Source organism: Phaseolus vulgaris, chromosome 7, assembly GCF_051622355.1.
Source record: "Phaseolus vulgaris cultivar YP4 chromosome 7, ASM5162235v1, whole genome shotgun sequence".
NCBI lineage: Eukaryota > Viridiplantae > Streptophyta > Magnoliopsida > Fabales > Fabaceae > Phaseolus > Phaseolus vulgaris.
Genome location: NC_143504.1, coordinates 21,211,291 through 21,225,958, shown reverse-complemented (window position 1 = coordinate 21,225,958; position 14,668 = coordinate 21,211,291). Strand labels below are relative to the sequence as shown.

General features: G+C 35.0%; 1 protein-coding gene across 1 annotated transcript; it reads right to left on the bottom strand.

Annotated features, from left to right (window-relative positions):
• Positions 1–1,739: 1,739 nt before the first annotated feature.
• On the bottom strand, positions 1,740–14,083 carry LOC137816943 (ubiquitin carboxyl-terminal hydrolase 9). The gene is made up of 14 exons (XM_068620125.1): positions 13,804–14,083; positions 13,482–13,683; positions 9,215–9,469; positions 8,617–8,761; positions 8,057–8,116; positions 7,854–7,949; positions 7,127–7,513; positions 6,325–6,465; positions 5,660–5,830; positions 5,020–5,277; positions 4,801–4,943; positions 2,882–3,415; positions 2,504–2,774; positions 1,740–2,380 (listed from the first exon to the last, which is right to left on the bottom strand). The coding sequence occupies exons 2-14, from the start codon at positions 13,634–13,636 to the stop codon at positions 2,222–2,224; spliced, it is 2,775 nt and encodes a 924-aa protein (XP_068476226.1). The 5' UTR covers positions 13,637–13,683; positions 13,804–14,083; the 3' UTR covers positions 1,740–2,221.
• Between the last annotated feature and the right edge of the window lie 585 nt (positions 14,084–14,668).

Genomic DNA, 14,668 nt, shown 5'->3' with positions numbered 1-14,668 from the left:
ATAACTTACGAATTATGTAGTTCATAATATATTTTTAATAAAAAGTATTTCAAATTATATAATCCAGAATTCTAGATTTGAGAGTAGTTTCTAGATGGTTGATTCTCCCTGCACCCAATCAATTTGAACTAGCACCCAATAATATTTACAAAAATACCAAAATACCCTTTAATAAAATTTGCGAAAATATGAAAAAACCCTTAATGAAATTGAAATTAGGTTAAGAGAGAAATTTGCATCCAATCAAGCACCCCTTCGTTTTCGCGCAGCAGCCGCCACCGCCACCTTCGTTTACGCACTAAACGCAGTGGGCAGCGTCGTCTTGCCATTCTTTCGTTCGCATTTCTCCTCTAAGGCAGTTGTATCCATTGAAAATGTTGAAAAAAAATATCACTTAGCTTTCGGATAGAAATCCATAAGTCAAAAAATATACTTCAGCATGCCCACATCCAGAACATAGTTAACTATTCCGAATGTACATACGGAATACAAAACCCATTCTGGATAATGATATCCGTAACGCATTCCTCTGCACCCTACACTGTTTTTCAAAATAAAGAATACAAGGACATAATGGAATTTTAAAAAGTTTGTCGGATGCAGGAAGCAATTGATTGGGTGCAGGAAGTAATTGTCTTTATGGATTATATAATTCAGACACACATTTGAAAAAAAACTTCCAGATTACATAATCTAGAAGCTAATCTCATATTAGAAAAGTCTTTCAAATTATATAATTCAGAAACTAATCATGTATAAAAGACTTCCAGATTACATAATCTGGAAACCAATTACGAATTTGGAAAAAAACTTCTGAATCACATAATTTGAAATATTATAAAAAATATTTTTGAAATAAAAAATCTAGTGAGAGAAGAACATGGAGGGTGCAGGAAAAAACACCCTAATACGTAAGTTTTTTTTATGGGGAAAGATACTCTACTACGTAAAAATATTTTGTCGGCAAAGATAACACGTCTTAAGACAATCCGTTCCAACCCCATTTTTAGTCAAAAAAAACGCAGGATTGGTCAAAAGAGGAGGGTTTACCCATGTTACCATTCCTACACATAATCAATTATGTTAAAAAAAATTATGTTGATAAGTTGAAAAAAGTATTAACATATTAAGTGGTTATAATAGAGAATAGCTAACCATAATAGATTATATGCTCATTCTGAATGCAAATCCAACTGAAAATTGAATTAAAGGTTGGAAATTCTTTTTTGGTCAACGAATCCAAGGTTGGTAGTTTAAGTATTCGTATTTAATTTTACACTTAAAAATTTCCCATTCATTTTTCATCTCTTTCACCCTAATGTAAACAACCTCACTTTCCATTATAATTTTTTCTGTTTTTCATTTTCCACCCTCTCACTTTTCATCACTTCATTAAACAAGGGCCCAAGGAAATTTCTTTTATTCATACAAGAACCAAATGAAATGAGAGATACACAAAATAAGATATTTATAAAAATAAGTAAAATAAGAAACGTTAGATTTATCATTTCATTTCTCACTTAAAAAATTTCAAAAGTATAAGCTGTTTAGTAAAAATGGTTTGTCCCAAACTCCTTTTCCCACTAAAATCTAGGTACCGTACATACACAAAAATGGCAATCTGATAGCAGAAACGGGACTTCATGTTGCCCACAGGAGACGGCATATAACAAGAATCAAACAGATTAACTAAGTTTTGGTGCAAAATAGAAAAGCAATAAAAGAAGAGAGGCAAGCGATTATGAATAAATAAATAAATATAATCAGTGCTGTTCATCTCTTCCACGTGACACTGGTCCAAGAATCCAAACAACATAACGATGGAAGGAGGGCACCATTGATTTTTTTTCACAAACACGAGCGCCGCCTAAGGCACACGATACGAATGCATACAACAGTCAAACAGCAATTATGATTAATTCATTATGATCGTTCTTTGTAACCTCCGATGAAATTAAATAACAAATAGATCATAGGCTGCCAAAATTTCCCTATCAAAAAAATGATATCATTCATGTAGTGATTTGAACTGATACTACCAATGATATCAAATGTTTTGTCTCATCTAAAACATTTTTGTTTAATACCTGTCATCATGCCATGGTAACATTTTGTCTCGCATTTGACCTAGCAGTTTTGCCCTGCTAAGTAAAATAATATCCAGGACATGAGCTCCGTTTCGTGCTAACTGGCATCAACCAACAAAATGCCCCATCATGGTCTATACTGTATGAACCTGAGATGTCTCTCCATCCATCTGGCCTTTAGGTCTAACTCTCTGATAGAATAACACGTATGCAGCAGAGGATTTAATTTCAGCTTCAGTGACACCACTGACATGACTATCATCGAAATGACACCATTTATTGTCTTCGATCAACTGTTAAAAATCGGAAGAACAATTGAACACTAGGTTTAAAACAAACATCTCAAACGGCAGAATGAATTCACAAATTACAAAATCATGACTTCGCATCACAGCAGGTGCATGTTATTAACATACCTTGCAATAAGCAGTGTAATGCCCACCACCTAGACCACCATAATGGTTGCTGATTGCGTAAAGGTCATACACATATGACTGTCCATCTGTGCTTTTCACATACTTGGTTAAATCAAGATTGTGAATGGGAAAATTCACGAAAGTGTCAAGTTTGTTTTTTAGATATCTACTGTATGAAAATCGTTTTAAGTGAAAAACAAGAATCTCGGGCAACTTCCATAAGTCAAGCTTCTTTGTAGCTTGCCTGTGTTCCTTGCATCTAGGGCAGTACCTAATTAATTTGAAAAGGAAAAAAAAAATTAGGCGGCAATATCCCTCAAGCACAGCTCACAGCAGTATAGTATGAATCCATTTCAAAAACAGGAAAGTAAATCTTACCACATGTCATCTGGTCCCAGAGGTTCTTCAGTCAAGAATGCCTCCAAGCAAGAAAACAAGGAAATAGCTTCTTGCTTGGTTTTCTTCACAGTGAATCCAGGTTTGTGAACTTCCGGGAGATCCCTTAGATAGCTAGAATCATACAATTCATTTTCTCTGTCACTCCAATCCAGAAAGACTCTTATAAGTTTGCTAGGCTTTGTAAAAGAAGCCTTCCCAATGGGTTCAGAACTTTCGTTAGTTAAAACAAGTTGGAAAGATGACTCCCCGCATGATGTTCCTGCTTGTTCATTGCTTCCAATTGTTAGACTCTGTGATTCGCTGTGAGTATTGGAGATGTTTGGTTGCTCATCACTGCCAGCTGAGACGAAACCATTTTCCTTCCCATCATGAGACTTAGTTGAAGAATATGCTCTTCTTAAAGGTGCCAACAATTGATGTACAGAATCCTCAATGTTGGCTCCAAATTGAGGATCTTCTTTCAAATAAGTAACCAAGGGGGTTCCGAAGGGCTTCCTTTCTCCACCCTTCATACTGTCCAATCAAGGTAATTCAAAAAAATCTAATCAAACAGTAAAAAAGAAATTGAAACATTATCATAGTTGTCTAAGTCAGTGAACCAAGAACAACTTGGTGAAATGTCTATAACCAGTTGAGGAATCATGCTATGGCAGATTCCCTACGATAGGCCACAAATGGTTATTTATACTATCCTAACTCCTATGTGATAGCGGTGATATCCTGAATAATGGTTACCACCTTGAATTGCACCTGCAATTCTCCATAGTACCAGAAATATATTTATGAATGCATCCAGAGACAGTTGATATTAATCACCATTAAAAATCTATGGATTACTCATTCCCATCTCTGGAAGAGATTAACGGATTAACGAAAACTATGGTGTAACCAATCAAATTACCTCCAAGGGGAAGAATCTATTTACAGAAAATTAAAAATTAAATTGCAACAGAATTAACTAACCAACAATATTACTTTCAGTTAAAAGTAAGAATACATTTACCAAAAAGTTAGGAAATGTCTGGAAAGATAATTGAAATTTGAAATGGATGGATGTATAATTGCTTCAAATCAAAGACTTTTAAATTTAAAAGTATTCTGTTTGAATAAAGCAATTCAAATTCCTTGTATTTTATTCTTTGTTTGGGAAAAGTTATATAATTCCCATCATATGTAAAATTTCATTTTTAAATGTTTATTTTAAAAAAAAACTGTAAAGGACAAATGGAGAGGGAGAAGGGAAGTAGAAAGAGAGAGGTGCAGAAGAAAGAGCAGATGTGCAGGAGAGAAAGGGGAAAGGGGGACAGAGACAAGCAGAAGAGATTAAAAGAGAGTGAGGGAGAGGTGCAGAAGAGATTAAAAGAGAGTGAGGGAGAGGTGCAGAAAAGAAATGGACAGAGGCATGCAAGAGAGGAAAAGGAAATGAGAGAGATAGGCACTGCAGAAGAGAGAGACTTAAGGAATGGGTGAGAGAAAGAGAAGGCCAGAAGAGAGAGAATAGGACAAAGAGGGGAAGCGTACAGTAGAAACAGAGAGCGAATCAAAACTTTGAGATGTGAGTTGATAGTGAAACGTAGAAATGTTCAAATTCTTTCTTTTGTGACGTTACTTGAAATCCCTACAATTTACTTTTAGAAAAATCTATAAAATTCCCATCAATTTGAAAATTCTTAGGCTTTCGGTAACCATTCTAGTCATTTTGATATGTGATATTTTAAATCCACTCGAGAATTCCTCTCTCAACTTCATATCCAAACACACTGTTAAGGACAAAAACCACTATAACTCATCCTAGACAAAAATAACTCGCATTTAGACAACCATGAAGCATTAGAGCTTCGTGCCCATTCAATGTGAAGAGTATACCGTACAGCACACATCAAAAGAGGTAAACTTACTTATCCACCCATCGATGCAAAACTTCAAGTTTTGTTTCGCTAGCTCCACTTTTAATTCTATAGGCCACGATGTGATCATCATCCTTTATTGAATTCAATGATTCCAAAGGCTCTAGATATCGATAAATCTTATGGTCATAAACCTAAGAGATAGACATACAAACCATCAATCACTGAAATCAAAGCAAAGAAAAAGCAACTTTTATGAGAAGCACTTACTTCTGTAAGCAAAAGCATTTCATCACTCTTCAAGCAACATGCAGTGCCTAATGCTTGGCAAAGATCTCTACAGGAACCATGCTTCAGAACTGTCACGGTGTATGGCATTGGAAGACCACTCCCATCACAATAAAAGACAGTTACTATCATTGTGCGACTGACAGTGGAAGGTAGTGGCAATGATAAGTACATGAATGGATCAAAAGTGATTGAAATTTTTTCACATTCTGGACAAACCAACGTTGACTTGTATTGACCCTGAGCATTTTATTGTACAAAAATCAAAATGCCACGCTTAGTAAAGGTAACCAGAATGAAATTGAAGTTAAAACTCAATATTGTCGAGCTTTTGTAGAAAATGAAAGTTAAAATTGATAGAAATTAGAGAAATTGAGAAGGGAAAAAAACTTCAGAGCAAAACAAATTATAAACTAAAATTGAATAGAGTAAAACATATATAAATATAGTAAGTAACTCATGACTACAGGTTCTTCTCTTCACTTTTTGTGCCAAAACAGGGGAGGGGAGAAAAGTGACAACAGGGCAGAAATTTAAACAGTTAACTAAGAAAAAAGATGACTAATGAAGGATCAATTATAATGCAGTAAATGCCTATGAAATAACATGAACATATACTCACCTGGCATACATCAACAATCAATGAATCATTCCGAGCCATATGATTTTTCCAACACTCAGATGCAACCTCCTCATCTGGCCTACCATCTGAATCCTTCATTTCAATGTAAGGCTTTTGTTTCACACGATTCAAATCCTCATGCAGACCATCCAATAAAAAGGCAAGCAATTCCTAAAGAAAGAAATCCATTAATCAGAGAACATACAACAATCATAAAAAGGCTGAACTCCAATTTTGTGGACAACTTAAAACAACTAAAAGCTGTCACTGAACAAAAATTCAAGCAATCATCAAATTTTCTTTAAAGTCTAATTTTAACGCAAAATCAGACTCTCGGGGGTAGGATTCTGCCAATGCAAATTAAGCAAAAGCAACAGATAAATTTCATAAAAACAAAAAATTAACTGAGTTACTCTCATCTCAATTCTCAACTGATGCATGAATTGAAACAGATGACCAAAGATGGTGTTGCATTACCCATGGAAATGGTGAATGGTCAATAGAAGGGATTTCATATTACAAAAAGATTGGTGGAAGAATGCCTAAAGTTGTCTGGATGTTGCATAAGGAGACAGTGTTACAGTATTAAGTAATAACAGCATTTGAGTTTATTACGTGACAGTAATCTCAAAAATAAGGAACTTAGACAATTTGCATAAAGTAACCTGAGAATCATGCTGGTTATAACCACTGAATTGTGGAGCAAATCGGGCCAATTTGCTCTTGAATGCACGGGGCGGAATGGCAGTTTGCCCTGAAGACCACAGTTTCCTCAACAAGTCACCAAATGCAAGTGCTAACTCACCCTGCATACCAGACACATGTAACAATTTCAAAACTAATTTGAAATTGCCTTGAAAGTAAAGTCATCAATGACACTATTTTAGGATGTTTTAGTTCCAGTAAAATGAATGAGTTTCAATTTTGGTCCCAAGAAAAAAATTATTAGTTTTAGTCCCTCAAAAAATTGAAATAATTGTTTATGATCCCTATCTATTACTATATTACACTCATTAACTGCTTATATGTTGAACGAAATGTCAATTAAACATCCTAGGTGTCACTCAATGGTGTATTTAATACAATGACAACATGTGACATTTCTAAAAAATATTTATAATCCCTAAAATAAATGGTTTTGTATCTATCTTACAATAATAAACTTTAGGAACAAAAAAAATGATTTCAAACTTTGAAAAGATGAAAAGCAAAGAAAATTGTTTCACGTGACTAAAATCAAAAACTCATTCATCTTTTAAGGACTAAAATAAAAAAAACTCATTCATTTTGTAAGGACTAAAAATATAGTTTTCAAATTTTAGAGACAAAAAAAAAAGGAAACTTTTTATAAAGACCAAAATCAAAATTCACTTATTTTATAAAGACTAAAAATATATCCAAGCCCTATTTTTGTAATTGTTGAACACTAGAAAAAATACACATAAACTGATTTAAATGGTCACGTACATGCATTCCTAAAGGATTTTCCATGTTGATTTCATCACTGTAATCCTGTAAGAAATATTCAACAAGTGGTGGAGTGTGGACTAAACATTGAATAGAACTATTCATGAAGCACGTGTTCCCCAAGTTCTGCAGTCCTGCCAAACCACCCCTTTCACCTTTATAGACATCATGTTTATCATCCATATTGGTCAAACTCGAACTTACAGAAATTCCCTGACACAAACTAAAACTAGATCCAGTTGAGTGACCATTTGACATGGTAGGTCCCCCAGCAATTGACATAGATGACCTTGGAGGTTCTAATGGTACCAAAGCTAGTTCATTTCCCATTGAATCCATGCCAGAATGAGAAGAGTGATCTCTATCAAGTAGTACTTCTAGAAGAATCTGCAAGCAAGAGAAGAATCAGGAGCATCAAGCTTCTATAGAAGAATCAATACCAAGAAAATAGCTAGGATGTCTTAGTATCTAAACATAAATTTAGAAGAATACCAAAGAATATTCAGCTCGTATCTCTACATAAAGGTAGCCGTATTACCATATAATTCAACTACAATTAAGTGTATGCTTGGTTGACATAGGATCAAGTAAAAAGTGGATTATGATCCACATCCTTTCTCAAGCTATTTTCATTAGATTCCATTTTTCACATCCGAAACATGGATCCAAGGCTCCAAATGTCAAACCAAACATACATTAAAGATCTACATTACTAACGGTTACTCACATCATGGTCCATAACCAAGTTAGCCTCCTCCAATGTCTGCTCTGAGACTGTCAGTGGTGAATGTTTGCTCAAATTGAAGTAATCCCAGATACAGGCCTAATATAATTGACAACAAACAAAAACGAAAAAGAGAGAAGGAGAAGTGTAAGATTTTATAACAAATGAAATAAATAAAAGTAAAAACAAATAGAGGGGAACAGCACCTTCTTTTGTTCTACTCCTTTAATTTTGCACACTAGCTCATGAAGTTCACCTATGGTAGCCTAAAATATATTAGGGAATAGAAAAAAAAAATAATCAGAATGATGGCTCATTTGCATTCAATCATCAAATCATATCATGTTACAATACAACCAAATATAGTACCAATCCAGAATAGAAGCAAAATGTGGCAAGACACCAGTATAAACATGTAACTGATATCGTTAATTGTATGGTTTGCAATTCCAACTTTTAAATTCACTTTTAAATTTTTATGGGCATTCTTCAACAAAACACAAAAACATGTGTGAAATTTCAATTTAATGACCTTCATTAAACATGAAATTATAGGAAATAAAAATCAATTATTTTGAAATATAGTATGGTTATATTAAAATTTATATAAAGAAAATAGTATAATCTGTTCTTGTAGTGATAATCAAAGACCAATCATATAGAGCATATAAATAAAAAAAATCAATAACCCAGCACCCTTATTAAGCATTGTGATTACTGCAAAGCTAACTAGGACAAAAGAGTCAGCAACGAAATCAATCAGTACCTTTTTGCTTAATTTTACAATCAACGGGCTGTTGTCTCTCGCATCAGTAACCTTTAGACTAAGTGGATAAACCTCAACACTATATTGCTTATGTCCAATACCCTGAGAAATTAACTTCCTCGGTAATGCTGGTCCACCTTTGTACCTGGACAATTGTGAGACAGAAATATATTTACACATTACACAAATCAAGCATTTTAAGTCATCCAATGACATGTTGAATTAATGCCATGCATTTTTTCCATGCCCGAATGCCAAGAGGTCTCCATAATGTATACATAGGTTAACATCAAATTTTCAATATTAAACCTGGACACGTAAAACATTCAACCAAAAAATTGCCTATGAAGATTCAAGGGGGAAATTTAAAATTAACATGTTTTGGGCTCTTCTTTTATCATATTCCTAACCCAGTTTATATAAGCTATCAGGAAACTGCTTCCAATTTGTGCTACTAAATCTGTATCTGCAAATTAACCATTGCATGCTTAATCACATGTATTAGATATTATTTTAGCGCTCTTTCTTCAAACTACAAACTACAGCATAAATTTTCTCCAAATTAAAAGGCAAAATCATATTTTGACAATAAATTTACCATTCCAACAGCCTTTCCCACACTTTTTCAGGAACTAAAACATAGTCTGTACCCTCTCCCAACATTCGACAAATATCTAAACTGTTGCTGTCAAAGTTGTTTCCCTTTGAAATAATATCAGAATTATCAATAGGCCCAGGTCTATCCGCAATCTTTGTGTTAGTCATGTTGGTAAGGGGACCATCAGAAGATTGTTTGTCAATTGAAAGCATACCAACACAAGGCCCAACATAACTCTGCCACCTTGAAAACCACCTGCATGCAAGAGAAAAAGAATAGGCATATGCAATAAGCTTTACACAAAAACACTTATATTACATTTTTTTATTGCTTTCTTTCAGAAGCTACTCATTCTAGCATGTGAGAAAAAGCACCATGGATGGGCAAGTCTGATTGAGTTTGTTGTGACAAAATAATCACTTCTTCTTCAAAAGTTCTCTTAAAACTGGCCAAACTCCATAATGAGTGAAATCAAAGATGCAGAATTTTTTTTATAGCTTTAAGTTTTTTCTCAAGAAAATAAAATATCAAATTATCCTTGAAAAATTAAACATTTTAATTAAAAAAATATTTGGGAAAGAACACAATAAATGAGCTCATAAAACCACAGTAGAAAATTGGTTGTTGAAATTTATAGGGATTACAATGCAATACAAAAATACACAAGCATGAATACAATAATGGAACAAGCCATTCACAAATGATGTATATGGAAAACTATATTGTAAATTCTGAAGGATGGTAGTTGTCAATCCCACACAGCACAGTGATTATAAATGCTAAAAGTATAACTAGCAGAATCTTTCGATCCAATTTTTCTATCTACCAATTTGTATCAAAAGATAAATCTTAAATGACTTTGTATCTCATGATACACGAACGGATCTATGTAATTTTATACCATCAATACGATTCATGCAATATTCAACAATTCATATATTTTTACTTCACCAATTTTCGTGAAAAAAATTAAGAAGTCATGTGAGCTTTCATTTTTAAATGAAAAAGGAATTCAAAAGAGCATTTTTTAACTTATCCTGTTTTTATTTCACCTTTATTTGCCGCTCACACATTCAATGCATGTGCTGTATTTAGCTATTTAATTGCTTTGTTTCCATTCTTCATAAACAGGGCTTGACAAAGTTTTGTTTTAGATGACTTTGCTTAAATTGTTTTATCAGTTTTTAGTTTAAATTGAACACTATATATCATCTATGAGATATATTTGAAGTAATTTTTTATTGCAATTTGCACAATCCAAAAAATACCTTCAAAGTTCATCTCAATTGGATAACCTTAGTTCGAATATTAAAAAGAATTGCCAAAAACTAAATATAAATACCAGTATTAATATATATAAAAGGCAAACGTGCAATCACCATCAAACTAGGCAGAATTAACAATTCAATAACAAGATAAGGCTGAGGAGCTGCATTGGCTGCTTGTGACTGAGACAAGGCCATCAATCCACCAAAGGGTTGGAATTAATAATTGGCACAAAAAAAATCATGGAAGAAATTGCACAGAATACATGAAGCAAATCTGCGTGTATGAACTATGAACAGAGTCGCTAAGAAAAACAAATTAATCAGAGGTTAAAAGGCTAAAAATATGTTGTGGATGCTGGAAAAACAAGGACTAAGCCAAAAAAATGCATCAACTATTATAAATGGGTGGTGGTGCAAAGGAACAGAGCAAAAACTGATGGGGATAACGAATGAAGTATTGGACCTGAAGAAATGCTAGTCCAAGAGGCAACTACAAAGCCCAAAGAGTGGATTGTCTAAAGATCAGAGACAGCAAAAAGGGAATGCTGACCTAGCAAAATTTGTTTTAGAGAGAGTAGAATCCCATTACTTAAGCTTTGTTATGGTGGAATCAAGTTGCTTTTTTGCTTCTCTGTAAGGAGCCATTGCTCTCGGGTATTACAAAGGTATATCCAAAGAGGGGGTGGCAGTCCACCCAGAAAAGGTGTAGGAAGTTTTAGATTGGCCTATTCTTGAGTGTTAAAGGAGTCAGGGAGTTCCTTGGGTTGACCGGGCATTATAGGAAATTTATTCGAGATTATAGGAAGGTGGCCAAACCCTTGCCAAAGCTCTTGCAGCCACTACCCATGCCGAAGAGAGTATGGGACGGCATCTATTTGGATTTGCCAGTGATCAGACTTTCTAAATATAGTCACTTTACCCATTAAAACATCCTTATACTGCAAAAGCATTGGCTAAGGTGTTTGTGAGGAAAATAGTGAGGTTACATGGCGTTCCTCTCTCAATGGTTAGTGATAGGGACGCCATTTGCAAGACTCAATTTTGGAAAGAATTTTAGATTGCAAGGCATCACTCTCAGCATGAGCATAGCTTACCACCCACAATCGGATGGTCAAACAAAAGTAATACACTGCAACCTAGAGACATATTTACATGTTTCATCACAGATCAACCTAAAGAATGGTCTCATTTGCTCCCATGGGCCAAGTATTGGTACAACACCGCATTCCACGAGTCCACACAAACCACTGCCTTTGAAGTGGTATTTGGAAGGAAACCCTCATAGCTAACACGGGGAACGCGAAGGGAAACAAAGGTAGAAGTGGTTCAGAGGGAGAATATAGAAAAAATAATTTTAGGGAGAGAGTACTTAAGCAAGATGTGTGAGGGAGGGGAATATTTTTGTTGATGTTGTTATGGTGCGGACAAGTAGTTTTTATGCTTCTCTATAAGGAGCCATTGCTCTGCGGTATTAGAAAGGTCTATCCTTTCTAGTGCATATTTTTGTTTTCCCCTTTCAGTGATACATGATAGATCCTCCCTTTCTATTCCATCTTTGCATCTCTTTTTGCCCCTATTTTCTTTTGTTGTTGCAGTCTACATCAGCACCCCAATGTCATTCTTTAAAACCCTAATTCGTTTTGATTTGGAGGGGGACTATAAAATGGCAAATACCATCTAAAACTTAGAGGATAATGCAAACAAAAAGGAGACCAACCAAGGATTGAATGACTTTTATACCATAGTGGCTGCAGTTAGTCCACTATTTATGCAATTCAGGCTGCTGCCTTTGCTCTACATAACTGCTACAAAAGGCCCCTTTTACACAGCCAGGCCATACAACACATTGCCATAGCATGATATTAGCTCGTCTTTGAACAATCAGATAAACAACAATAATTATAAGATGGTGATTACCCGAATACCCATCTTTCTTCTCAGGCTTTGGCCCCAAATGTGAGTTGTCAAACTTTTATGGCTTGCTAGTCATATTCAATCAATTTTAAAACAATTATGACAACACCAACCATTGTAGTTAATAGCACATTATAGAAGCATGATTACGATTATGCCGTCAAGGCCATCCACTCCTCTCTCCTCTGTTGCATCACAGCTAGGGTAGTGGAATCGCAGCCGAGATCACGACATTTTGTAGGCATCATTGGACACTACTGGGTTAGATACATCTGAATACCTTTCAGCCCCTAAAATGTAGTCACTCATACCTTTTTTGGGGGCAAACTTGTAAAATACCAGACCCATTAAATCTCGGTTGTCATTCATTTTATCACCTCCTTTTCTCAACACCTTCTTCATACCCAAGCCTGAACTTGTTCCTTCCATATGCTGCACTCGTCCTAGCCTTGCTCCTGCTCTGTTCTGACTTCTGCACACACCTCTTCTCTGGCCAATCCTCAGCATCCTACATCTGTTACACTTCTCTTCCACTTCTATTTTCACTGTTACAATCTCGACCAATTTGTTACAATCTCTCTCCATTCTCCAGCTTTGAAACAAAAATGTACAGCATGTGTTACAATCTCTGCCCGATCTCCAGCCTTGATTATTAACGACGGTTAGGGATCAAAATAGCAAGCACCCTGCTACAGCTTTTTTTGGGTTGCCCCACCATGGCACTATTTGGGACTGAATACTATGACACCAACGATAATCAACAAACATTTGACAACTCATATCAGCTCTCAGGTGTAGTAGGGCTACCTTGCAATAGCAACTACATAGCAAGATTTTTAAAAGAGCTAGCCTGGCAGTATTGTAGGGAGGGGAGAAACAAAAGATAGGATACATCAGAGCAAACATACTAGCATATGATCCATTCACTTCATGGCAGAGACATAAATGAATCGATTGCATACGCAGAGAAACAGGCGCCGATCATCATAATTTTTCAATCGATAATATCCGAAACCATCACGCACAACGCAGTGTAGCATAAGTTCGTTAAAACTAAAACAAAATAAACTATATAAGATTAACACCTGTTAGAAACGACGTAATATAAGTTGCCTTCTTTTAAATTAAGTTCCGATTCCTTCACCAACTCCGATACGATCCGGTTTTCCTCCTCCGGCGGAAGCTGTATGCAACTCGCCACATTATCCATGGGAAAAACTGAATCATCGGCGATTGTCATGGTGAATTCTGTGCACGCAGCGTACAACGGAGATCCCGAATAAAGCCCTAAATAGTCGGGATTAAGTAAGTGTTAATGCTCAAATCAGCGTTAGATTGAACAGTGGGATCAAACAGAATTACAAGTGAAAAAATAAAAGAAGAAGATGATTGCCGCAAGGCAAGTACCTGAATTGAACAGATCGAAGTGGAAGAATAGTGACGGAGAAATCAAACGGAAAAAGATAAGGCTAAGGCAAGATACAGAATTTTTTACGAACCCTAGATTGCAGGGAGAGCAAGGACATGGAAGGTAATGTGCAACTCAACGAAATGAAACGATCCCACTCACTGCACAAACTGTTTTCAACTGCGTCTTCTCTCTCTTATATTTCCCCATCTTCAAGTTTAATTCTCACCAATCTCAAAATTATGCTTAAGTTAATTCATTCTTAATGTAATGTTCATTGTTTTTATTTTACATTATTATCCTGAAATAAATAAGAGTGAATTGACTTGTATTGTATAGAATCATTACTATTTAATAGGTCATTTAAATCAAATATAATTATAAAAAAATGAAAACACTTTTATCTTATTTCGGAATGAAAAAAATGAGAAAAAAAAATATGATAAGCTTTACTTATAAGATATACCAAAAATGTTCTTCAGGTTAGGTATATCTCATAACACAAGTCCAAGCCCATTACATAAAACCTTAGAAAAGTGATGAATGGTATGATGAATAAGAAAGAAATTTATAAAAATAAGACACATTAATGTTGGGCAAGCACGGAAAAAAGTTAGGATTCCAAGAATGACTTCTTTTGGTTGGTTGTTATCATGCATATCTCTCATGTTCTATTTCATGAATGAACAATAATTTCTTGGGTTCTCTATCTTTTGGTTTCACTGTTTGTTGCAATTAGTAGTAATTTTGGTTCTCTCCAAGAACTGAAAAGGGTTAAATAACAGACACTAAGATTCTCTTCAGGTTTCTTTGGTGACACCTTAATTGGTTTGGTTCTCTTTAATTCTTTTCTTCTTTTTTTCT